This window comes from Columba livia, chromosome 14 (assembly GCF_036013475.1).
Source record: "Columba livia isolate bColLiv1 breed racing homer chromosome 14, bColLiv1.pat.W.v2, whole genome shotgun sequence".
Taxonomy (NCBI): Eukaryota; Metazoa; Chordata; class Aves; order Columbiformes; family Columbidae; genus Columba; species Columba livia.
Window position 1 is genome coordinate 11,726,226 of NC_088615.1, and position 25,296 is coordinate 11,751,521.

Consider the following 25,296-nt stretch of genomic DNA (forward strand, 5'->3'; position numbering starts at 1 on the left):
CCCATAAAAAGTTGAATGACAGTTCAGCCAGTAGGTCCAAGCACCCACGTTTCCAAATTCAAGCCTCAGTGATACTATTACTTGCCAGCAAATTTCTGTGATGTACAAAGGAATAAATGAGACAGGAATCTGGTCCAGCCACCCGAGTGCACACGCAGCCACGACCGGCGCGAGGAAGCGGCCGGTTCCCTTTCACCGGCTCTTCCCTCACTCTGCTGGCAGGAGGTTTTACTTCTCACACCCCGTCTGCCAACGCAGCAATCGATGCAGCTGCAGAGATTTTAAAAATCAATACTTGGCAAAGTGTGTTCAGTACAAACCTGGCACTCATGTTCCTGCCCAAGTCAGACCCTACAGCTCTGTTTTAGTCTTCGATTCCTACTATTGAGAGATTCCAGAACAAGTCCCAGGAGCTTTGCTTCCTATGGTAGAAAAAATCCAGTTAACAGTTTAAAAAAGAAAATCTCCTTGTTCGCCTGGATTCTTCCTGGCTGCACTACTTCTGCTTTCCAGAAAACAGTGTACCATGAAAAGATGCTAAGAAGGAAACAAAATCAGATACCAACTTCTTTGAGCTTAAACTGGACTTCACCAGCAGAGTTAAAGGGAAATTACACATAATTTAGCAAACAAACTAGCAGACCACAAAACAAAGTATCTACCTATACAAACACCTATGCAAACACTGTACTGGCCCCTGAAGAACTTGGAGCTCAAGGCCAGAGTGATACTATGAAATTTTGCTTGATGAAGTAACTACCTAGAATAAGTGGAAACTAAAGCAATGGATTATAGTTCATGGTGACTGTGACTTTTCTGCATTTTAGAGTTTAAAAAAGCAAACTTTGGGCACTCTCTATTCAACGTTGATAGGATTTTACATCCATCGTGCAGTGCAACCTGTGACAAGCCAGATTTTTTCATGTACTGAAAAATACAAAGAAGTGTTAACAGCAAGGCAGATGACTTGACATTGCAGCAAGACAAGTGGCAGCCAAATCCAGTTAATCCTTACTTTCTTCCACATCTTAGCTTTGCCTTGCTTTCTAAAATGTGAAAACCAACAGCCTTTCCTCCCTTTCTAGGACGTGACTCAGATGAGACACCAGTCTTCCCCTCTAGGTAAAAACCGTAATGATGAGATTGTGTCTTTCTGGCTTTGTATCTCCACACAAAACTGTGCATGTACACTACATTCATTATGGTCAAACTGCAAAGAATTTCTTTATTATAGTAATTAAATTTGCCTAAAAGTGAAGCAGATGACTCACAGTTGGAGAGTATGTTGGAGTTTGTGTTTTGCAGTTGCTCTCATCTGGAGGCAAAAACCCAGGGTAAAAAGTAGATTAAATAAGATAGGTTTATTAATTTCAAGAGTGTTTCTGACTATTGCAGAATCTCACTGTTCCAATACATACTAACCATAGATTTGTTACCTGCGTGTTTGGCAAAGTTAATGAATATTAAATATTTCATGTGGAAACCTTTGTATTGTCACAGTGAAGCCAGCTTCAGAGTGCTGCCCGTGGATTTAGCCCAGACTGGTGAGGAATAACCTTGGGCTCAATTGCCAGAAGGTATGAAAACTGATTAGGGGATGTCTGATCTGCCCAGTTAAAACGCAAACTTTGTTTTATTGGATCAATAGCAGTGTTTTGTATAGAAAAGGTTTAGGGCAGAAGTATACAAGATTAGGCTCCTCAGCTATAGTGACTAAAGAATAAAGCCACACATGTGCAGTCACATGCCGTATTCTCCTTGTGTTGTGGAAGAACGTTCCTTACCCTGCGGATCTCGCTGGTGTGAGCCATGCAGAGCAGGGACGGGCAGCCTAGAGAACAAAAGGGACAAAGAGCAGAGCTGCCACAAGGGCCGAAGTGCCCCCGAGTCCCCACAGCCAGCACTTTGGCACTTGCAAGCTGCCGGTATCAGCTGGATCTCCCTGTTATTAACCTCCCCGGCCCTCGTGAACAGCAAGCCGCCTGCTCTGGCAGTCTGTGAGTTCGGTCACTTCATTGGTAATCCTCGATTTGTAGGTGAGCGACAGCAAAGCCCAGTCTGAGGGTACATCTCCAGGGAGGGACAGCACGCTCACAGCAGGCTGGGCTCTGCTTTGAAGCAGTTTCATTCAGCTGCTGGAGACTACGGAGTCACCACAAAAATCACCACTGGTAATAAATGTCAACACGTGTGTTCAGACAAGCACTGACGTGGCTTACGGCCTCTCACCACTGATGTCGTGAACGTCTCCCCCACTCAACTGCACTTTATACAGTTGCTTTCCTGGGAAACATCACTGTAATGTGGATTCTGATTGTTTCAATGTGAAAACGTTCACGATCCTGTGTGTTCACTGATGTCCAAAGAGAAGCACTGCCTTTGCAAGTATTTGTTTTTCTCTTCAAGGGAAAAGCAGAAAGACAACAGGCAGCCATCAAGAAGAAGAAAATGAGCCCAGCAGGACAAGACAAGTAAAAATAGCAATAATCTCCTATCACATACTGTGAAGGAGAAGATACGTAACTCTCAGAGAGCTCTTATTTAAAAATAGTTACAGTGACATAAATGCAACTTCTTTTGGGGACTAAGGCTTTGTCTTTGTCTATATACAAAACTGTAACAGAAGACACAACACATTATTTTACTGCTACTGATTCTAATTTTAACTAACTAGGAGGAGTTAAAATTGGCTTCTCTTCCAGATAGTGAATTACTAAAAAGAAAGCAGATCTGTTGCATTCCTCACGGCTCAAGACAGGGCCTCAACTACAAGGAAAACCAAGAGCAGTAACACACATTCTTCAGTTTACATGCCTAATTCTCTGAAATATATAACACAGCATCCAGAATTCCAAAAACCCAGCCAAACCCAGCTTTTTTTATACAAACGTATCAGAAGAGATTAGGTCCCCAAATTCCTCAACATTTGAAAAATCTAAAGAAAAGGGCTTTTTCCTAAAATAATCCAACCAAAAAATATCTACTGCTCAAAACCTTTCAGCTATGGCAACTTATGGCAACTTATATAGAGAAAAAAATAAACACCTTTGCCTGTTTGTTTTCCCTAGCAGTAACAGGAAATCAGGTTCATTTTCGGGGGGAGGCAAAGGTGGAGCTATTTTGATTACTAAGCCTTCTCTCTTCTTTTTCTTGAAGGACTCGTTGGGAATTGGGAGAGATTTGGGAGCTTTCACAAACACATGCCCAGCGTCCTTCATGACATCCAAGTTAAATGAGTATCATGAAACCAATAAGAGCAACCTTAAGAGCAAAATTAGAATTCCAAGTAAATATTTACTTAAATGCTATCTGCTTACTTTACCAACAAAGCAAGTACCCTCTTCCCCTTTACATACCTCTTAAAAGCAGGCAAGGACAAATCAGTGACCAGAATTACGCTGTTTGTCTTACAGAATGCTTTAGTGATGGCACCAAGCTAGTGAGAACACAGTTGCCTTCCAAATCACAGATTCATAGCACATGGCTGGCACGTATGAGAATATTTCTTATTCATACTGCATATTTGACATCAAGACCACTAGTAAGGAAACAGGAAAATTGTCCTAGATTTAAAAACAAACCAACCAACCTTAATGCTGACATGTTATATGAACTATGGCGTCCAAACATGATTTTGCACAGAACAGGCCCCTGCCAGGAAATGCAGAGCGGTTTTCCTGCCCGTGGAAGCTCAGCCTGTCAGGTGGCCAAACTGCCCGTACACCGACTGACTCCTGCATGGGGCACAACACGACGTATGGGGCAGAATCAGAATTGTTAATGACAAAATTACAGAAAGCAGAGCCATGACAGGATCAGCATAGATCGTCTATTCTATTCCATACTCAAACACGGGATTAATTTAAGCCGCTCCTGACAGAGGTTAGCCCAATCTGTTGTTTTCAAAAGCTTGCAATCAGGGAAATTGTACAACTCTCCAAACAACACTCAGGGTTTCACTACAACTGGAATAAATATTCTAACGTCTAATCTTAACTCCCTGTTTTATAACTATTTCTTGTCCCAGTCAAAACTAAACAGTATTTCCCCTTTGCCTCTGCACCTATCCTGCAGGTATTTGCAGACCTCGAATATTCTCCATTCCAACAGTCCTTTCTTCCTTCTCTGAGGAAGAAAATCATTAGCATAGAAACTGCATTATAGTTATTGAAAATTTGTATGGTCCTGCCTTTGAAAATAACTTCTCAAATGTGTAGTACAAATAACTCCCACAGATCCATTGGTCTCCAAGCTCTCAATGAGCAAAGCTCAAATTTAAACTAGCAACAGGGGATCCTGATGTTCCCTGCACCAACTGACACCTGCAGCCTGTGTTGTAATTATCCCCTCAGACCATGGGCAGGTGGGTAGAGAAGGACAAAGACTGTAACACCTCCATCGGCACAAGCACAGCACACCAGAGTTTCCAGCCCCGTGTGCACAGAAACGAACTGGGAAGGTCACGCAAGCACACAGATCTTCTCCTACTCCCATTTGTCTCCTTACGGGATGTGCAAGGTGGCTTAGGTTTTCTAAGGTACAAAAGCTCTGGTCTTACCAATGACATTCATTTTCCACGCTGCTGCTTATCTTACTTCACTCCAGGAGGGCTGATTGCTTTTTCTTAGGGGAAAAAAAGGAGCCACGGATGTGAGTTCCCCTCCCCAGTGGGTCCCTGGCGCTGCAGCGCTGCCTGGGGAGAGTCACCCCAGCTGCCCAGTCTGGCAACAACAAACCCCTGCAGGGAACAAGCACCAGAACAAGCCAGTCACCTCATCACTGTCTCCGCAGCCTGGGAACTGCTGTTTTGCCTTGTGTTCACAGAAGGGCAGCTGTGTCACAGTCCATAAATTAATCTAAGTTATAGTCTGGATTGGTATGTACATCCCAGGTATTATAGAAGACTGAAATGTACAAGTAAATATTAGGAAACTATGAGCTGCTATTGTGATCTAACAATTAAAAACCAAAAACGAGGTATTTCTGATTGGGGGGAGAATCACTGCCATTCAATAACAGCTTTGAAAAACCCCATCTAAGTTACCGTAAACAGTTGTTACCACCGATGTCAAAGAAAGATGAGTTCAAACTGGAACAGGTGCAAAGAAATGCCAGTAAGATGAGCAGGGAAGAGAAAAGCCTAGTTAAACGGCTGCATTCTATAAATACACCACCAGGGTGACACCAGAGGAGGGAACTATTTGAACTAAAACATGAAGTTGTGACAAAGAACAGTAGTTGGGGTATTTTAAATGTTCAATAGGAACTTGCCATCGTGACTGTTACAGATACATATCAAAATGGAGGTTCTTCCCATTACAGTTTAAGAATAATTTGAAGCTGAGCACTCACATCCACATCTCACAAGCTCAGACCTAATGGATCTTTACAGAGCTCGACAGCTACTCCAAGCTGCCAATGCTCCAGGCCCCTGTCTGTCCTGATGTTAAATGTGGATGATCTCTGATCACTATAGCCATGTCAGAAGCAGCTTTAAGGAAGTGAGTTATAAAAAACCTCTGTTGTTATTGATACCTTATTTATAGGGATAATTTTACTATATTATTGCAAGCGTAGCCTGGCTATATCCCCCAAAGGTATGATACTATGCCCTATCCTGAAAAAACAAAAACGACACACACTTAATGTAAGCACAGCTCAAACTGACCAAAGCCTGTAGCAAGTCACGCCATTTCCAAAAGCGTGAAGTAGATTCTAGATGAAGTTCAAACAGCTGACTGTGGGACAATGACATACATTTCACCAAAATCCTTCTACAGGTTCTCTAAAACAGGAGAGCACTACTCCCTTCTACTGAACTCGCAGAGTAACATCTTATTCTCAAACAAGCAACTCATAGGTCTCCTTCCAGTATCACATCTAGCTCAATACACCAAGTTCCTCTCTTTTCCTTCAGGTTCCCTATGACCTTTCTATTTATACTCTTAAAAAGTAAATTGAAAATAAGAACAGAAAGATAAAGCACCTCAGCCTTTAACCACTATAAACCCTGTACTGTAAGATGACTTTCGAGTTTGTTTTTAACAGTATACATACACTTTCAGTTAATGGCTTCTGACACAAAATCTTACTGCCCTTTTAAATATAAGCTCATTCTGCTTCCAGTTCACAGTCCTGAACTACAAGTTAGTGCAGTGATCCCACTGCACTGACTTTGTTTTTTCTTGTAGGCATTTATTAGAATACAATAATAAAGAGATTAACTGAAAGGGCCTTTCACCGATTGTCAGCCTCCTTCTTTCCAGAATTCTTCAGCCAAGGCAGGTCTATTTTTTCACTGTACTCTGAAGAGCACGCATGAAGATCGATGATAATGCTACTGAGATTGATTTTCCAAAATTCATGTTCCTATTCTATTCTAACAACTTTAGCAGAAGCTTATAGAACACATGAATGACAATCAGTTTCCAGGACTTAAAAGAGTTAACTAGAAACAAAACCAAGGTAAGCAATGCGAAAAACAACCCATAGGACTTCCTCACTTCCATTGATGTACTATTTCTTAAACCTAATCACATTTAGAAACTACTTTAAAAAAAAAGAAAAAGCATTTGACAACATGCTGAAAAGAAGTCTTAGCCTTGCACAGCTGACCCAACTTTCCCCCACCAAACACACCCCTCCTGGTGAGGAAAATACCATATAATCAGAGATGATTATCTCATTTAAGTGTTGACATAACACTACAACTCTGATTAGAAAAATGACAAATATTTGTTCAATTTCCTGTAGAATTCCACTTCAGAGACATACAAGCCTTTCACATTTGCTTTTAGCTTCATGCTCATGAAGCAACCACACCTTCAAACACTCCTGTTAAAGGAAATCTCTGTAAGCTTTGGATAAACTACTCTCTCCCAAAAGATCTTCAAAGGACAACTAGTCTTGTATGAGAAAATCGTTACCACCTGTCACATCTTCCTCCCTAAACTCAAAGACAATACGTATTCAACACTGAGGAATTTAATTAATTCAAAATGCCATAATTTGCAATTTTTATAGTGACAGAACACTAACCAGTCACTTGTTCTGCTGATGTTTGTCTTCTCAAGACCCAGGCTGCTTGCAGCAGCTGCTCAGCTGAATTACAGAGATGCACCAGCCTGGCTCTGCACAGCAGTTCTGTGACACAGCATTTCAAGCTAATCCAGAGGTGGCAGATGTGCCCAAACTGCTGGACCCGTAGCCCGCACTTAAGTGTGGGCATTCCAGGGAGCAGACAGGTACATAGAAGTGTGGGTGTTTTTGCAGTTTAAGGCTAAAACAGCTCTAATCTTTGTCTAAGTCTCCAAAGCTGATCTACATGAAGCATCCATACCACCACAACCAAGGTCACTTACTGGAACCAGACCTTACATTAAGCCCAACGTTTTCTTGACTGTAAACTCTGTTATATCTAGAGTGAAAGGAAAATTATGGGCAAGTATGAACAGGATATTTTTAACCTAATGTAACCTGGTGGTGTGAAAGAAAAGTCAATTTTTTTGAGATTTGTTAAGTCTGAACCAATAACGAACACCCACTATAAAACTTAGGAAAGACCTTGCAAAATACTAATGAACTACAAATCAAAATGAAGACTCTTTAAATGCCTTTTGTAAACAGTTCTTCTGAACATAAAACAGTCTAAAGAAACCCCTCACATACTTGTTGCTCTCCCATCTTACCAGCGAACACCTGAGCAAATTGTGACTATGTATGCATTAGCACTATTCTAACTTTATATAAAGTGATAAGAGTAAAAAGCTTCCAGGTCTTTTAAAGAAAAACTAACAATGTAAATATTGATTTCACCACTACTTGGCTCAGAACAACTGTAACTTATAAGGAGTTCCCTTGAGCTTCTAAACCTCAAGGAACCAGCGTAGACATCTAAACCACGTTGTGCGGGTTCTTGACTTCGAAAAGCAGGCTGCTTGAATAACAAAGTACCCTCTTTTACTTAAATAGAGTAACTGTTTCTGTTTGCAGGAAAGAATACACGGAAGTGAAACAGGATTTTTTCTTTTTCTTTTTTTTTTTTTTTAACATTATAAAATTTATTGTGTGTTTATCACATTCAAAAAGCATTGACCAGTGGGTTTTTTTGGAAACTATTAGAATGCCAAGGTAAAGCTAGTATATTTGGAAGCTTAACTAGCTTTTAACAGAGATCATTGTAAACTCAAGGAAAATTTGAATGGTCATGTATTTGACACTTTAGACTTCCAATAGTTGCCTGGGCACAACAGAATAATTTAGAAAAGTAAAAAGAAACTGAATGCTTTGGAAGGATCAGACAGTATATGAACACATGAAATTTAATCTTAAGTCAAAAAGATTGTAAGGGTTTGATGATTAAATCCTCACCCCCATTTTCATGTCTGTCTAAAGTCTAATTTCAGTCTGAGCTTAAATTTTTTACATCTGTTGTGATTGCCTACATGGGCAATTATGGAAAAAAATAAAACCAAGATGAAAACTGCTTTGGGATGAACACAGAGATTCTTCACAAGGCATTGCAAGGCTGAGACACCAGTGGGCGGGAGAGGAGACAGTAATTCACATGGCCAGATAAGGACCAAAACTAGAAGACAAAAATGTAGAGTCGGTTGCATGAAAATGCCCCAATATTGAGCAAAAGACATGCAAGAAAAGTTGAAGGGGCAATGGAGAGTGGGTCTGATTAGGTTTTGATAGATGGAGAAAACTGAAAACATTTCCCCACTGTAAAAGTGATGTTATCCAGAGTCTTTATTCAAATATATTGAACAAAATCTAATTAAGGGAGAAATTTGATAAACTTTACAGAAAGCCCTCTACAGAGCTAGTTTTAAAACAAAAGGGACAGATAATGGCTTAATCTCAAAATTAAGACTGAAGTATACCAATAATACTTTACATTGAACAGTTGTCTTAAAGAATGTGTGAAAAAGGACAATTTACTTTTTAAAAGGGTGTCCTCTAGATACGGCATACATATGAAGTACTCTAACGTCCTGGATTTTTTTCAAAGCTTTTTGAGAAACACACACAAATAATTCAGATTTAGTCAATTTTATTTACAGTTTGTTTTTTTTACATTTCAGAGCATTACACAATTACATATTCTCAATTTCTGACCTGCAAACAGATACCTTAAACGGAAATATTAAAAAAAAAATGAAGTTAGATACATCCAAAATGCAACAATTACACATCTGACAATTCACAAAGTGTAATTTACTAGGACGTATCCTAAGAATTTAGGAACAACCAGTCAGGAGAAAATCTGACCAATTTCAGCAATCAATTATTTACACATTCAGAACAAAGCCTCTCTTAATCTAAACCTCCAGGCAAATGGCCTGAAAGATTTCTTCAGGAAGAAAGACCAGAAGTTATGGTTCACACCTATGCAGCATTAACAGCCCTTGATCCCAAACACTGAGCAACTTCTCAGCTTTGTCTTAGAGCTACAGGCATCCCTCTCAGCTTCTCAGACCCTGACGTGTTCTATTTGTGCCCCCATGTGCATAGAAAGGCTGAGTGTTTAAGTGGTCACTATGATAAAACCCCATTTAATCTGGTCTTCAAGTTACATGAACTCTTCCCTAAAAATTTCAGCAAGTCTTCCAATGCCATTTAAACTGGCCGGTGTGGATAGGGACATGCCTCAAGATGCTGAAGCATGCTTTGAACCAATTTGTGCTGGCCAGCCTAAATACATCAGAGACTATTTAAAATAATCTTTAAAGACCATTTAGACAAGGCTTACATTTCTACACTTCCCTGATGGGCCACCTAAAAAAAAAAAACCCAACAAAAAAAACCAAACTCACAGCTACTACTTTCATCCCTTGTGTTAACCCTTCGCCACACAGCAACTACTTATATAGTGGGTAGAAACTACTAAAAAATTCCCTGCAAATAAGCTGCCTTTCGGCTGAGGCTATGGCTCCTACGCATTGGATGTTTGAGGAGTTTCTTTCTTAAAAAAAAATTCTCACTTAAAAATACTGAAGTTCTCACTTTAGGCTAATTTTGATTGCATGTTCAATTTGTTTAACCGTCAAGAAACCGCTACAAATGGAACAACTTTAGTATAAAAAGAGCAGTCAACTGAGTGCAACTTCTGACTTGGCCAAGTCCTTCACGGTAGTTCCCTAACTAGGCTAGGAATTCTGTGGAGCCTCCAGATTTCTTGCCTACCTTACTTTCCATGTTCACGTTTCAAACTGTGTCAGCAGGGCCCGAACTTCGGGAGTCAGCTGCTTAGCAGCCTTAGCTGCCTCTGTGACGGCCTTGCGGTAAAGACCCTTTCTCTTCTTATTAAAGCGCAACTGGAAGCTTTCTAAAAAGGGGGATAGCTGTGCAAGAGCAAGAAAAGATGTTGTTGTGGAGCCAAACCATGAGATACGAGCCTCCTGTCGAACTAAAAGACCGTTATCTTTCCGGCTCACAGTTATGGTAAGAACACGGGCTGGCCACCAAGGGAAGCCATAAATCTTGGCCCAAACAATGTCCCCTACACATACGGTCCTGCCATCTGGTGTGACACATTTAGAGACGTTTTTGGAAAAGACTTCCGTTTTCAAAGAATTACTGAGCTTTTTCTCTTCCTTTGAAGAGGAGGAGGAGGAGGAAGGTGCATGCATGCTGCCTGGAGGAAAATCAAAGCTTTCAGTAGAGCTACACTCAGAGTTGGTGGATTTCAAATCATCTGTGCTATCACTACTACAAACTGATGCACTGGAAGAGTCAGATTTCTTTTGATTAAGGGTCATGTAAACCGTTATATTGCTTTTGCTGCCTCTCTTGCCCAATGTCTGGTGTTCATCCTGATCAACAGTTACATGCACTTCACTTGTGTCCTGAACCTCACTGCTGGCCTCTTCAGGGCCTTTTGAGGGGCTCTGATTTTCTGAAGGGGCCTCACCTGCTGAGCGGGTGGAGGAGCAGCGAGACTGGGGCTTAGTTGCCATCTTGCCACTCCGTATTTTCTCAAGTCCTGTCTTGAGAGAAGAGTCATTTTCTTCATTGCGATACCTTTGTGGCTTTAAACGCAATCGGGGTGGGAGGGAACCTGAGCTGGTGTTCTGAAGACGCCGTGTGAAGTGGACCTTTGAATGTGCATTTTTGGAAGAGGAGGTTGCACTCTGCTTCTTTTGTGCCTTTTCTTTGGCCATTTTCAAGACTTCCCGAGCTTTTGCATGATCCATGTTTTTGCTCTGGAGAACTTTTTTTGTATTTAACTGCGCTTTTGAAGTATTTGCTTGTGCAGAAACTTTAACTACTCTGCTTCTGCCGTGGGCAATATTTGAAACCTTGACCACAGCATTCCTTTTCTGGCTTTCATTTTGGCTTTTTCCATCCACTTTGTGGTCAGTCTTAAGTTTTTTATTCACAGTAGTCACACTCTCATTTCTTCGTTTTTTATTATCCTCATATTTTGAAGAGTCACTTGCATTGCCACCTTTTTTAATTTCCTTTTTTTCTGCAACAACACTGTTTTTGCACTTGTCACATAAGACCTGTCGGGGTCGTAGTTTGATAGCATTCATGATAGAAGTGGGTTCCTCCCTGTACATTTTACGCTTGGGCCGCTTAATTTTCCGGGGCGGAGGCTGAGGTATTGATTGGTTATACGTGTCCCTGATAAACAAAGGAGGAGGATATGGCGCTCCCTCGTGAAAGAGAGGAGGTGGTTTAGAAGTCCATAGGCTTTTAGCTATGCTGGGTTCTGATGGCTGCGCGAGAGAAGAGTCATCAGGGACTGCAGCATTAGATTCACACTTCACCTGTGCCTCATCTTGGAATGGTTTACTTTGGAGCTGCATGGCTTCAGGTTTATCCTTGTATTCCCTTTTAGGAAATATGGTCACAGGGATTCCATGGGGTCCAAACCTTAAAGAGGAAAAACAAACAACAAAATTAAAGGTTTTGAGGGATGTCTTGCTGCATCTCATAAAAAGCATTTGAAAACTTGTCCACGTTGTACAGCCAAAATTTGAAACACGTGCATGCTGGGAAAAATAAAACTTTGTATCTAGCCTTATAGTAAGCTATGAAAAAGTCAGTAGAGGACAGAGACAGCTTTGCTTATTATCAGTTTCTCTTGCATCAACAAGGGGCCCTGAAAATGTAGCAAAAAATATCACCTAGAGACAGCAGTAAAAGAATTAACTTTGTACTTCTAGAAAATGCTTATAAACATACAAACTACACACACTCATCCCATGAACTCCAAAGCTACCCAAGATAAACTTCCATACAAAGTCAAATTATGTGAAGAAGGCACCTTCAGTAACTTTTACAAATTCTTCTCTTTTTAGCATAGGGCAAAAGACTGAACAGTTTCGGATTTACTCGAGGCAAATACAGACTGCATCAATACTTGCACGGAACAGAGTGACATTCTTCTTCATCTACAAAAGATTAGCACTTGGTCATCTGACGCATTACAGCCTAAAACTTGCTAGCCTATTAGTCTGAATTTCTTCCACGAAAACTACCTTACTTCAACAGAGTACAAACCATTCCCCCCTGTTTAACAAGCAAACATTATCTGAAACCTTTTTTTTCCTCCAGACAGCTCTAGATCCCTGCTGGGCCACTGGATGCACGCAGGAATTCTCAACACCCTGAGCAGCTCTAAGGGAAGGGAATGAAAAAAATCCCAGTATGGGCATTAGCTCAACTTTTCGTGGTAGCAGCACGTTGCCTAACAGGTAACCAAGACTTTCTGGAAAGGGTTACATTATGGGAAACATTTTATCAGTTTGCAAGGCATTATGCTTGCCTTCTCCCAGAGGAAATAGACTGGAAACCACATTCACTTCACAACAATGTATCTCTCAATCCCCAGAGCAGGTCAGAGGGATTAGAACAGCTTGGTCACCCTTCCCTCTGTTCCAGGGCAGGACCAGCGCAGGTACCAGCCTCACCTGGGCTGTCGCTGGGATCTGAGCTCTGCTGGACCAGTTCCCACACACACACCAGTGCTTGGCTACACCAACTGGAACTGTAATAGTTTGGCCTTAATGCAATAACAACGTGATAGACAAGGTTGCAATTCAAATGCCAAATCATCCATTCCGAATCGCTAAACAAACCCCATTATGTTTATCCCACCCCATACCTCACCTGACAGGAGAATGAATAATTACCCCCAATTTGTCCTCAGGTTAATGCTAGTTCATGTTACACCACTGCTGCTCAACTGCAACATCCTCTTAACTGATTGAACTGAAGTTTATTTACAATCTATGGTTGCCTCTCAACTAAAGATACATACTGAATATTAGTCTATATTCCATTCACACTCCTGCAAGAAACATGCTGTTTATACAAGTGCCTACATGCTGGCCTTATTTCTTCAAAACTGGTTTTGAAAAGACGTCATGACACGTTACAAAATTCTTTACACTGTCACCAACAAAAGCCGTCACTTGTTTGCCTTTTTGCTTTATCTGCAATGCCTCTTTCTACTCTTAAAGGTTGCAACTGAAGCAAACCACCAGTCCAAGATTAAATTATCCATCCAGTTTGAACTTCATTACAAAAGGAGAACAAGAAACAGCAGGCAACCTAAGCAAGGGGCAAACAAACAACTTTTGTGATCAAAAAGGAGAGAACTTGAACACATGATTATTTACAGTTTACTATCAGCACAGGCAGCATTGCTACCCTACCCATCGGTACTGTCAGCACGGGCAGCGCTGTTACCTGACCCCTCAGTACTTTACCTTCATACCTTTGACTGCTGGAGACGGGGCAGGAGCCCAGGTGGCAGCTAAAGCAGTTCTGGCCTTACCCATGGGCTAACAAGTGATCTTTACCACAAAATATCCAACCACCTCACATTAGTTTGTTTCTGAGGTTTGGACCAACTCCAGTTGAATTCCACATGTCCCTCCAGAACAGTCCACGCAGTCTATTGCACTACTGAAGGCTACAGTGAATTGCAAACATGTAGTAGCTGATCCAGGCATTTTCTCCAGCCTACAGTCTGGCATTAAACCACAAAAGACTCACTCATAACAAAGTCTTAAGTTCATAAGGTCCCAGAAGTCCACCAATTGTAAAAAAGTTGCTTTTTCACAAACACTTTTCCTTCCACTGAGGATTATGAGTAAGCTACTAAACTCCAAGTAGGGCTTTAAAAGAATTTATCAGCTGATAATACTAAAATTAGCAATATTTTCGGTGTTACTTGCACTTAAAGAAGCTGAAGTTCTTGATGCAATAAGATCTAGACCCCATCTTTCACTACCTAATAAAGATTACAGGATTTGGGAAAAAGTTAATTCACCGTAAGAGTTGAAAACAAGACAGGGCAAGATCTCTGCTGGGCAAATTTTGATGCCAGATAAAAATCACAAAAGCAGAACTCAACAGGAGTGTGATATCAAATGGGCAAAGCCCATGCAGCAGAACATAACTTGCAACTCTTTACATGGTCTCAGGACCCGCATTTCCTAGCCCCTCACAAGACATTTCCATGGTCCGGTGCACAGGCCTTTTCTAGAAGATATTTTTGCTGATTCTGTGTTAGGAATAAGCATTAGTAACAGTCACCAGGGAATAAGCAGTTCAAGAGGACTGCAAATAGATTCTTCAGAATGATCCCATTTAAGTTTTTCATTTATTTTTCCCCAGATTTTCATTCTACTGCCTCACAAGCAAAATTGGAATGCTTAGCACTCCAAACGCATAAAAAAGCCTAATGGAAAGCTCAGCACATGACTGATACCAGGAAGTCATGGAAGATTAATATTGCACCTTAGATTATCCTTTTCTTCAAATATCTGCATAGTACACAGGTCAACAGCTGAAGAACAGGGCAGCCAAAGTGGAGTTCCTACCTAACATGCAAACCTGCTTTAGTAAGACACAAAACCAATCCATGCTGAATCTCTGAAGCCAGCGTTCTAATAAAAGAACTAGAATCTCCCACCCGATCTACCTAAAGATTAATGAATTGCAGACTTCAAGAACACTCATAGATATTGTCTAGTGCCAGTTATGTAAGAGCAAATGAAGACGCTATTCCTGTAAACGATGTGTCAATACATAAAAACATGACTAATCAAGACACAGTCTACCTAAAGTACAAGATAAATTTGGGAAGCCATGGGACTGAATATTACTTCCAAGAGCTGAGTGTATAGTGTCTTCTCTTTGGACTCATTCAATAGCAGGTTGCATCCATCAACACTCAGTTTTCAGATGACCTTTGTTTCCTTCTTGGTGAATGAAGTTCTCCACCTATGCAATTTGGAAGAATGATACTAAAATCAAGACAAGAGAATGGTAGCAGGAAACTTAGGAATGAAACAGTTAATGATACAGGAGAGAAGGAAGACAAAGAACAAGGTAAGAAGAGAGTGAAGGCAAAACAAAGAATGGCCTGTTTTTCTGAAGAGAAGCAGAATGAAGATGTGATCTCAACAAACCTATTCAAGACAAGGCATGACACAACACCTAATTAGCCCAACAGTGAACGTAAGTATTTATTGCAGATACTAGAATTTCAAGTCCTATTTACATACATATAATTGGTGGACCTTGAAGACAAGTGCTTCTCATACAACCACAATAATACTTTTTGTTACACCAAGTGCATGTCTGAAATAGCTAAGAATGCCACATATAGGTAGGTTGGACATAAAAGCTGCAAAAGCAAGTGTTTGGGTCATCTGCTACAGAGATGAAGGTGGACTGAAAGGCCACCATATAAAAAAAAAAGTTAAAAAAAAACCCTAGCAACATCATTCCATTGTATCATGACATTTACTGATTCATGCATCAATGACTGGGCAGGAGAAGATCATCTCCACATCTGTGCTACACCAGTTCAACATTTAAAGACAAGGTAATTCCTAATAGTGCTTATTCTAAGAAAAAACTACATTTTTTTAATATATTGATCCTGAGTATCACCTGTTCCTACTACAACATTACTTTCCAGCTGTTCATTGCTCAGCCCACTCATGCATAACATACAGAGTTCTACCTCAGACTATCACTTGAAGAAATAGAAGGATTCATTGACGGAGGAATCTAAACTTGAAGTGCTAGGAAAACCAAAGTAAGAAATAGGTATTTCAACCTAATTCAATGCAGTTCTGGAAAGCAGTGCACTGCTGCTTCGTATCTATTCAAAATCAGAACCAGTATTCCATGTTGCCAGCCTCCTCTCCTGTAAAGGTGTCCTGGCTCATTTTTGCTTTGAAAAGGCACCTCTAAAAGAGAAGACGATTGAGATTCACTGTAAGAAACACATCTCCAAAAAGTTTTACAAGTAATCAGTAGGATCTAATAATATTTCTGCTATACATATCACTTCAATATACATATGCATTACAGACAGAAGTAGCAAGAAGAATATTAGGAACTCTATTTAAGACACCAATGAGGTAGACGAGATCAATTCTGGCAGCCCAGTGATCTTTACACCGAGAGGAGCTTCCAACTGACGAGAGCAGGCGGAGACAGAAATATGATCAAAACATGCAGGTTGTATTTCCACAGTTTGTCAACTGCAAGTTAATGAATAGGCTTAAAAAGCTAGTAAAAGCTAGTTTGCATATCAAACCTAGAAGCCTGTCATTTAAAGCCATATATACTTGTATTACAGATATATAAACTTAAGCACTTCAAGCAAAGTAAAACAGTTTTTTAATAACTAAATTCTATACAATGACTATTCAATTTGTACACAAAACACAGCACCGCTAAAGAGGGTTTTTTAATGAAAAGATAAGGAACAAATCCCATTTAAATTCATAACTGTATGTACATAAACATATAAACAACACATCCTGAGGCAAACTGTTTTTACATCACTATGTGAAGTCTTAAGCTCTCATCTTTAGTCTCCCATGTCTAACATTTACTTCTCTATTAAAAGAAATGAAAATGAAAAAGCACCTTGTTCTGCCTAGAACATCCAAAGGAAAGAACCCACTGAACCGGCTCAGAAGTATTTCACATTTGTCTGCAAATACAGTGAATCAACATCAACTAAGCACAGTAACTTCCAGTGTTGTGATAAGTGTTAAGTCAGTTATATCAGAACTCATCTTCACCACTAAGTTAGACTACAGTAATCTCCAATTACCTTTTTATGTGTTGCTCTTGTACTTAATATCATCCTTCGTGTTTTGCAAAAGCCAAGACAAGCAACAACTGAAGCAATTTTTATTGCATGGATAAAAGTTCAAAGACTGAACACTAGGAGCATAATAATATGCTAATATAATGTAGAGCTAAGTATATCTATCTCATGCCTGCATCTAAACTTAGGGTTGAAATTATAATCTTCAATGTAATATACAATTAGATCATAGCTGTTTGAACACAAAGTACTTCAGAAATCCTCAAAATAACCTGTATTCAAAATACAAACTGCGCAATAACCTATTTTTAATATACAATTTACTTGGTGTGATAAAGCACAATTTGAAGTACATAGCTTCAAGCGGCAGGCACCTTACTGAAGAAAGCATACATAGAAGCCAAACTATCAGCTCAAAGGGTTTACTCACCTGAGCAATGTAAGACTAGGCTAAACAGACTAGAAAATTTATATTTCGCTTACAGCTCTAAAACATGGCAAAGGATTGCAGTGTAAGTGACCCTTTGCAAATAACACATCATAAAGGGTAGATGCTGCCTCACCATCAAACACTCTCAGTACCAGGAAGAATTTGGTTAAAGATACGACAGTTCAAACTAAGGAACACGTGACAACCCACATCTAAGCAAACTAGTAGGAAGCTTACATACTCAAAGATTTTTCTAATAATTGTTAAGCTTAGTGTTTTTCAAGCAGGTACACCTGCCTGAAACCCAAGCTCTCATTTCCAGCACACTTTCAAGGCAGAGGAAAGACAAGAGCAGAGTATGTGAAGAGCATCTCAAGAAAGCTGGGTAGAAGTGTCCAAGGCAGCAGCCGATTTCAATCATTCTCAACCACTGTCACTGAGGCTCCTACTGCAATCACTATCCAAGCGGAAACCAACTAATGAGACCAGACAATACGCAGACACACCAAAGGCTGTATCAGCTTACAGTACGCCACCCCATGAAGTCAGAAGCCCCTTGAAAGGCTTTATCTTCCACAAAACCGGATCACACAAGTCCATGTAGTCAGGATGCTGATGCAGATTTTGAAGAACTATCCACTGTAGAGACAGAAGAATCTCTAAGTTGAGAAGCCTGAAGAGTATGCAGGTGGCCCCCTAACCACTGTTTTTCCCACACAGGAGTGGGAAGGAACTTCTCACCTTTTCATTGGAAAGGGTTTAAAAGCAAATTCGTAGAATTTCCTTCAGTTTTCTGTAACTTGTAGTTCTATCAAGGATATAAAAAGTAAACTTTAAGACAGAATGCTTTAATTAGGCTTCCTGGTAACTATCATGATTTTACTGGCATGCTTATAAAGCCGAAGGTCTGTTTAAACTGAAATTATGTTTTATGTCTGTTGGCATTAGTTTCAAGTGTCAGTTGCATTTTAAAGTAGATGCTTTGCTGATACATCTAGAAGTGTCACACAACTGCAAAACTTTAAGATAAAATACCTTGAATATACACTTCAAAATCATCTACATACCAGTCAGATCCAAGACATAGAAAAGAATGATACCACTTACTAGTGGATGACCTTTAAACCAATTCAATGTCAAAATGGACAGATTAATCTGTCTCCAAACAGTGGAAATTTAATAAATAAATAAATACATATTTAAAGTGTAGTGAAAATTTCATCTCAGTCCTCTCTCCTTAAACACTTCAAGCCAAGTCAAGTAAAGCTACTCTCAGAAAGCAATGGCAACCCAGGCTGTTGGAATACAGGAAAGAATACTGTAAGATGAAAGGACAGTTTAACCATCATCCATTGCATCACAGTTTAAGAACAGCAGTAGACTACAGCTACATTAGGAAAGTTTGAGGTACGATCCACAGATGCGCTGTTTACCAGCAAGATTAGAGATTACTGGTTTGGAGAAGGGGAAAGTCGCACTCCTTGCACTGGGGCTCAAAATCAGCAGCAGATTGCCAAGTGTTTTCAGCATAAGCAGCAGTTATTGCATGCTTTATACCTATACTAGCAAAATCCTAAAAGCTAGTCCAGTTTTGTCAGCCATTTTCACTTTCCAAGTGGAAACTTGGAAATGAGTAAGCCTTTCAAAAAGCATTGGATAAGTGACCACAAATAACACTCAATAAAGTTTTGGATGTATATAGAGTCACAAGAGAAACCATTTTCATACAGAGAGGCTAACACATTACAAAATCATAGAAAAATGTAGGTTGGAAGCAATATCACATGGTCTTCTGATCCAACCCTCTAAGTGAGGCTAAATTTTATACTATACCATTCAATATAACCTCTGTCAGTCACAAGCAAAGTGTAGGTAATTTACTTTTGTAACCACACACACTCACATCACACCTACGCTTCCAGTGTTCCGAGTATAAAAGCAAATATCAAAGAAGAGTTATGGCTGTTCCTTAAATGCTGAAATTTCACCAAGCTCCTTTACACAGCTGAGAAACAATGAAAGAGAACAGGTGATGAATTCTAGAAACATCTTGCAAACTGAATGTAAATTTAAAAACAAAAACCCAAAACCACACAACCCTGAGTAAGACTTTTTTTTACTGTTGAGAATGTATATCATAGAACATCAGTACTTCTCTAGAACTTAAACTTTGCCCAGACAAGGACGACCAAACGTTGTCCCTATTTATTAAATTAAGTTATTAGTAAAAGAGAACTTAAGACCCGGATGAAGCGTGCCACATTTTTTCAAGTAAGACTTATGCTGTTTCCTTCTCACATCAGCAGATCTTGAACTTCTCAACTTGAAACTACCTTTTTCCCATCACATTTTTCTTGGTTACACCACACTAGATTCACCCTGTAGAGTTCGTACCAAACATGCAAGTATACATAGAGCAGCAGTTTCAATAAGTGCTAAAGGTAAACGATTTTTAAAATCTAACAGACAATCTGCATATTAAGACAACACAAACTAGTGAATGGATGCAACGGTTCACTATTTATGCTTATTTTTTTTTTTCTGTAGAAAGTTCAATGAATAAATTGGGAACAGCACAGGATTCCAGAGCCACCTAGAAAGAAAGAATGCTGTACCTGAAAACTGCTGCTACGATTTTAAGAATTTCAAGCTGTCTGTAAAAGTTTATTTTTATCATATAGTTCATGCATACCTTGCTGCAGGAAGCATTTCTTACCTTCCATAACCAAACCCCAATTAAGATATAATTTCAAACACCTGGGTACTAGCAACACACTGGGCATCTTTTGGATATCTAAGGCTTTTAGGCCACAAAACAACTTTTTGCTCTCCATTTCCCCCTCAAGAACTACTATGATCACACACAAGTCAGAATGGAAATAGCTTTGAGAAAAACAACAGGAAGACATATGTGTCCGTCACATCCGTAGGATTAGAAGCAAAATTTTAATCACATGATAAAGCAATAGAAAGACCAAGTCTTGATTGTCAGCAAAACAAGAGAACATAAATTTAATCCACCTCCTTCCCTTAATCTTTGGGAAGGGAAAAAAAGATTGAAGAAATAATTAGTCTCACTCCACAAGAGCAAATTAAGCCCACGCATTTTTGATCCTACATTTTAAGATTTATAAATGCTACACTCATCAGATATTTCTTTACTGTCTACTTCCTCCAGGTGCAGAGCAAGGTTTACACTAATTCTGAGCCAGCAGGTGGCATTAACATCTCATATACCCTAAGTAAACAGTGTTAGACCAAGGCTGGACACACGCAAGCTTACAAGCCTTCTTTAAGCCCAATATCTAACAAGTAGTTTTTGATGACAATTTGTACAATGGCATAGAAAATTAATTACGCTCCTGCATGAAGCCTCGCACTATTCACTCTGGCAAAACAAGACACGATTGCCTTCTGCCCGGTAGCTGGCTGCATTTCCCAGCTCTCCTGTCAGCACAACTCTGTCAGGTGCACAGGGAGGAACCCACATCAGAACCTTACCCTAGCATGCAATAAGGCACTTAAAAGGTAATGGCAACAGTGGTAATAAAGTTTAACAGCAGGATCGCAATTTTAATTTGTGCAATAAGCCTTTAGAGTAACAGAAGTGGGATATGTTCCTCTTTAAGTGATGATTTACTGTATAAGAAATTGATTTGGGACTCAGTAGGTCCAGATTCCTATTTTCTGCTGATTTTCAAAACTTCCTGTGCAGCTGCTGACAGGCACACAAGACTGCCATTAGTACAGGCACAGAAAATACTTCCTTACCTCAAATACATGTAGGAATAAAGTCCACTGAACACTGAGGTGCTTGTGTTCTTGTGTTATAAACTCCTAAATGGACATCCTATTTACAGGGGGTAGGAGAGGAAGAGGAAATCAGACCTTTAATACAAACACCACTGACTTCCTATCAAAGTCCACAACAATAAAATGCAAAATTGGTGCATCATTTCAACAACGGGAATAGAATTAGGAGAATAAACCAAAACCACAACCATTTTAAACCAGAAAAATATGGGGGCATTTTTGCTTTTCTTTCACCTTGAAGTTCAGGTGATTGAGCACATTACTTGAGAAGGCTAAAAATACTCCAGTGGATAAGTTTTTAAAACAGTCATTAAAACTTATTCTTCTTAGCACTGCAGGGAAGTAGCACCTCCATTGCCCTGGAGGGGAAAGCAGAAACTCAGATCCAAAAAGGGTTAGAAATTTTCTTCTGAGTATATGATGAAAACAGTATTAGCATGGGCAGTGAACACACCAGCCACTTTCTGAAGCAAATGAGTAAATTCTAATACAAAATTTCATTTTTGTTTAATAAGAACTGGTAGTCTAAAGATATTGATCCCCTTGGCATTGGGAAAGTTTATAAAATTATTCCCATGTACTTGAATGAGCTAGTGGAGACAGCCTTCAGTAACCACCTTTCTGCCATACTAGAAATCCCAGTGTTTTCATGTAAGTGAATGCTAGAATTCAGGAGGTTTTGATTTAAAAAAAAAAAAAAGGGGGGGGTGAAAATTAAGTCCAGTGGAAAACTTTTTAATAAGAATTCCAAGGCCTCCCACAGATACAGAAGGAAGTTCATGAAATAAATTAATGTTCTACAAGTCCACAAGCTGCTACCCAAAACAAAAATAAACAGATGTAAAGAAAAGCTAATACCTAAGCAGTACTATTGTTCAGTCACTTACCATCAAAGCCATAAAGTTGAGAATAAAATTTAAATCTTGGGCATTCATGTAACACTTATTTTCTGAAAATGCTTTAGCTTCTTACAGGTAGCAAGTTCTTGGACTATTTCTAGAGTTCGCTTACCGCTGCATTTCCTGCTCTGAGACATCTGAACAGAGACTCCTATTCATCTACATTTGCTTGTCACCAGCCAAATATTATTGAACTTATGTCAAGAAACTCAGTTCTTGTCCAGATACTTTGAGAAACCTGGCTTTTAGAATTTAAATTTCACCTTCTGGACTCCCACAAAACAAGCACCTCTGAAGGAAGTCCAAGATCATATCAATGGAGAGAAAGGAATAAGTGGTTCCACTGCATAAGAGTCTAGGAGTAACAGCAAAAGCCTTCATGTATCACTCATCCACAGTTCTTACTGTGAAGACTTGCCCCAGGGCCTGTGCTTAACGACAGAGATGCAGCTTCTGCTAAAGCCTCAATGCAAAAGCAGCAGTTTGCTGCATGAGAGAAGGATCCTCAGAGCACAAGAAAACCTTAGGCAAATGAGGATGTTTGTGGTCAATGTGTGTTTAGGAAGATACAATCTCCCTCAGGAGTAAGGGAGAAGCTGATGTTTTTATTCAAGTCTGTGGACCCCTATAAGTACAGAAGCACATGCTCTGTCACCTTGCTTAGCAGGGCAACAATATAATCACTGGTATAATTCCCGACCTACAAAAGAACCAATGCTAACTAACATTACACTTCAGTTGTAATGCCTACTGGCCTGCTTCAAGACATTAAGTATTTCATACTAGGAGTACAGTTTGCAGATCACATTTTAGTACTTGGCTTCAGAAGACAAACTGATAACTTAGCATTTCAAACCACAAGAACTGACAAATTTAAAGCTTACTTCCATGATATTATGCAGAACTTGGTTTTCAGAAAAGGCGTTCCTGTTTCAAAAACCAACCAAGAAGCTAAGCCCAGGATAAAAGTGCTGGTCTCCAATACTTTTTTTCGGAAAGCATTGTTGATATTACAGGAAGTTATTGAACAAGTACTACTAATGTAAAAGGGAGTGATAAAAGATGTATGACCACACATGCAGCTTAAATTTGGGGGGAAAACCACTGCATTTTTTGCATACCAACTATTTTAAATAATAACCCTGTTCAGATTTCATTTTTCTCTCATGTACTTGCATAGTCCTTATATGTTTGGAAAATAAACGCTAAAATGAAGAGGTATTTTCACCTGTAAACGGTAGGCAGTTCATAGGATATACAGTATCACTGGCGACTCCTGCCTCCCAAGAACGTCCTGCTGCAGGAAGGCAATGAAAAAAAGCAAACGCCTAACCTCGGTCTGATGAGGCTTTAAGTTATTTTGTGACACATAACAGTTTCTCCCCTCAAAAAAAAAAAAAAAGAAAAAGGGTATTTAAGAACTGTTAATCTTCACCCCATTCATTGCATACAAGGAGCAATCAGTACTAACAACTGCACTTCTGGACTGTAATAGCCTGGCTTGAAAACCACTATTCTGAAAAATTGTATGTACTGAAATACAAGGTTACCTAGGCAATGCAAGACACAAGCCAACGGGAAAACCAGACCTCGGGGTCTGTACGTTTGTTAGAAGACTGGCATAAATGCCAACATCTGTAGCTCACGTCCCCTTTCCCCAGCAGACAGAGATGCTACAGGCCCGACGCGAAGCCCAGCCTAACCAAAACGATGTGCCCATGTGCCGCCCACTCTCCCAGCTCCCCATTTCCTCATTCCCGCTCCGGACCACCGTTGTTAAGGGCAGCAGTACCAACCGGGCGGGCCGGCTGCCGCTCACCCCCGGGCTGGGCCCGCTCCCCGATCCAGCGGTGAGGCCGGCGGCGAGCGGGGGTGCGGAGCTCGGCCCCGGGCGGGAGAGGGGCCCTGCTCGCCCCGCCGCGCTCCCTCCAGAAGGGTCGAGGAGGAGGATGCCCGCGAGCTGCTGCCTCCGTTCCACGGAGAGGACGCGCGGGCAGGGGCCGCCCGTCCCCAGGCAGACCCGCGGTCCGGCCTCCCGGGAAGGGCAGCGCAAGGGAGCGAAGCGGAGCTCCTGCCGCCGCGCCCCACGGCCCCTACCCAGGCCGCTCCCCGCCGCGGGCCGAGCCCACAACGCCTGGGCGGGGACCGGGGCTCCCCCCGAGGGCGGGAGCGGCGCTGGGCGGCGCAGGCAGGCGGCTCCGGGCGAGCTCGCCGCCGCGGTGGCTGGGTGGGGGCTCGGGAGGGCTCCCCCGTGAGATCTCACCTTTTCGAGAGGTCCATGAGGACCCCAGAAAAAAGCTTCTCTCCCAGCCGGAACGAGACCACCAGGGCGTCCTCGATGATGTGATCCAGGGTGACCCGCACCTCGGAGCCGGGCAGCAGCGGAGCCTCTGTCTCCCCTCCGGCCGGAGCCACAGGCACCGGGGACTTGGGTTCGACAGCGGCGGCATCAGCAGCATCCGGCTCCTCCTCCTCCGGCCGGGACGGCTCCTCCCCGGGCTCCGGCTCCGCGGAGCCCCCAGTAGCCGGCGGGCAGGGCTGCGGCTCCTCCTCGGGAAGTTCAGGGTGCCCAGCAGGCGGCGGGCAGGGCTGCGGCTGCTCCTCGGGCTCCGGGCTAAGCGCTCCCCGGTGCTCGGCCTGGGGCGAGCCCACCTCCGGGGTGGAGGGCGGCAGCTTCTCCGTCCTCTCAGCTTCCGGCTCCCGCGTCCCAGCCGGGCTCCGGGCGAGCTGCACAGGCGGCGGCTCCTCGGCCTCGCCGGGAGCAACCTTCCCCCCGTCGGCCTCCTCCCCATCAGGCACCACCGACTCCACCGCCTCGGTGACGGCAGGGAGAGGGTCCGCGCCGGCCTCGCTGCCCGGGATAGGCTCCATCTCGGGCTCAGCTTCACCGGCCCCCCCATCGCCCGGCACCGCTGCAGTCGCTGCCGCCTCCGCAGCCATGGCCGCCATTTTCTCTGCTGCTTCACCGCCGCCTCCCTCCAGCAGCGGGATCGATAACCACGGCCTTCCCCGCCCGCCTGGGAAGGAGAGCCCGCCCCCTAAACTCGCACCCG

The 25,296-nt window shown here is 41.6% G+C and overlaps 1 protein-coding gene across 5 annotated transcripts in view; it reads right to left on the minus strand.

Annotated features, from left to right (window-relative positions):
- The window catches only part of PWWP2A (PWWP domain containing 2A), a 29,574-nt gene extending 4,278 nt beyond the window's left edge, over positions 1–25,296 (minus strand). Inside the window, exons 1-2 of one of the 5 annotated variants that reach the window (XM_065030030.1) lie at positions 24,507–25,296; positions 10,192–11,886 (exon numbers count right to left, since the gene is read on the minus strand). In XM_065030030.1, the coding sequence (XP_064886102.1) occupies positions 10,206–11,886; positions 24,507–25,192 (2,367 nt within the window). In that variant the 5' untranslated portion in view covers positions 25,193–25,296 and the 3' untranslated portion in view covers positions 10,192–10,205. Of the gene's footprint in view, positions 1–9,041; positions 11,887–23,471; positions 23,978–24,039; positions 24,446–24,506 lie in introns of those variants that run through there. The other 4 variants (XM_065030031.1, XM_065030029.1, XM_065030034.1 and 1 more) reach the window with 4 other exon arrangements.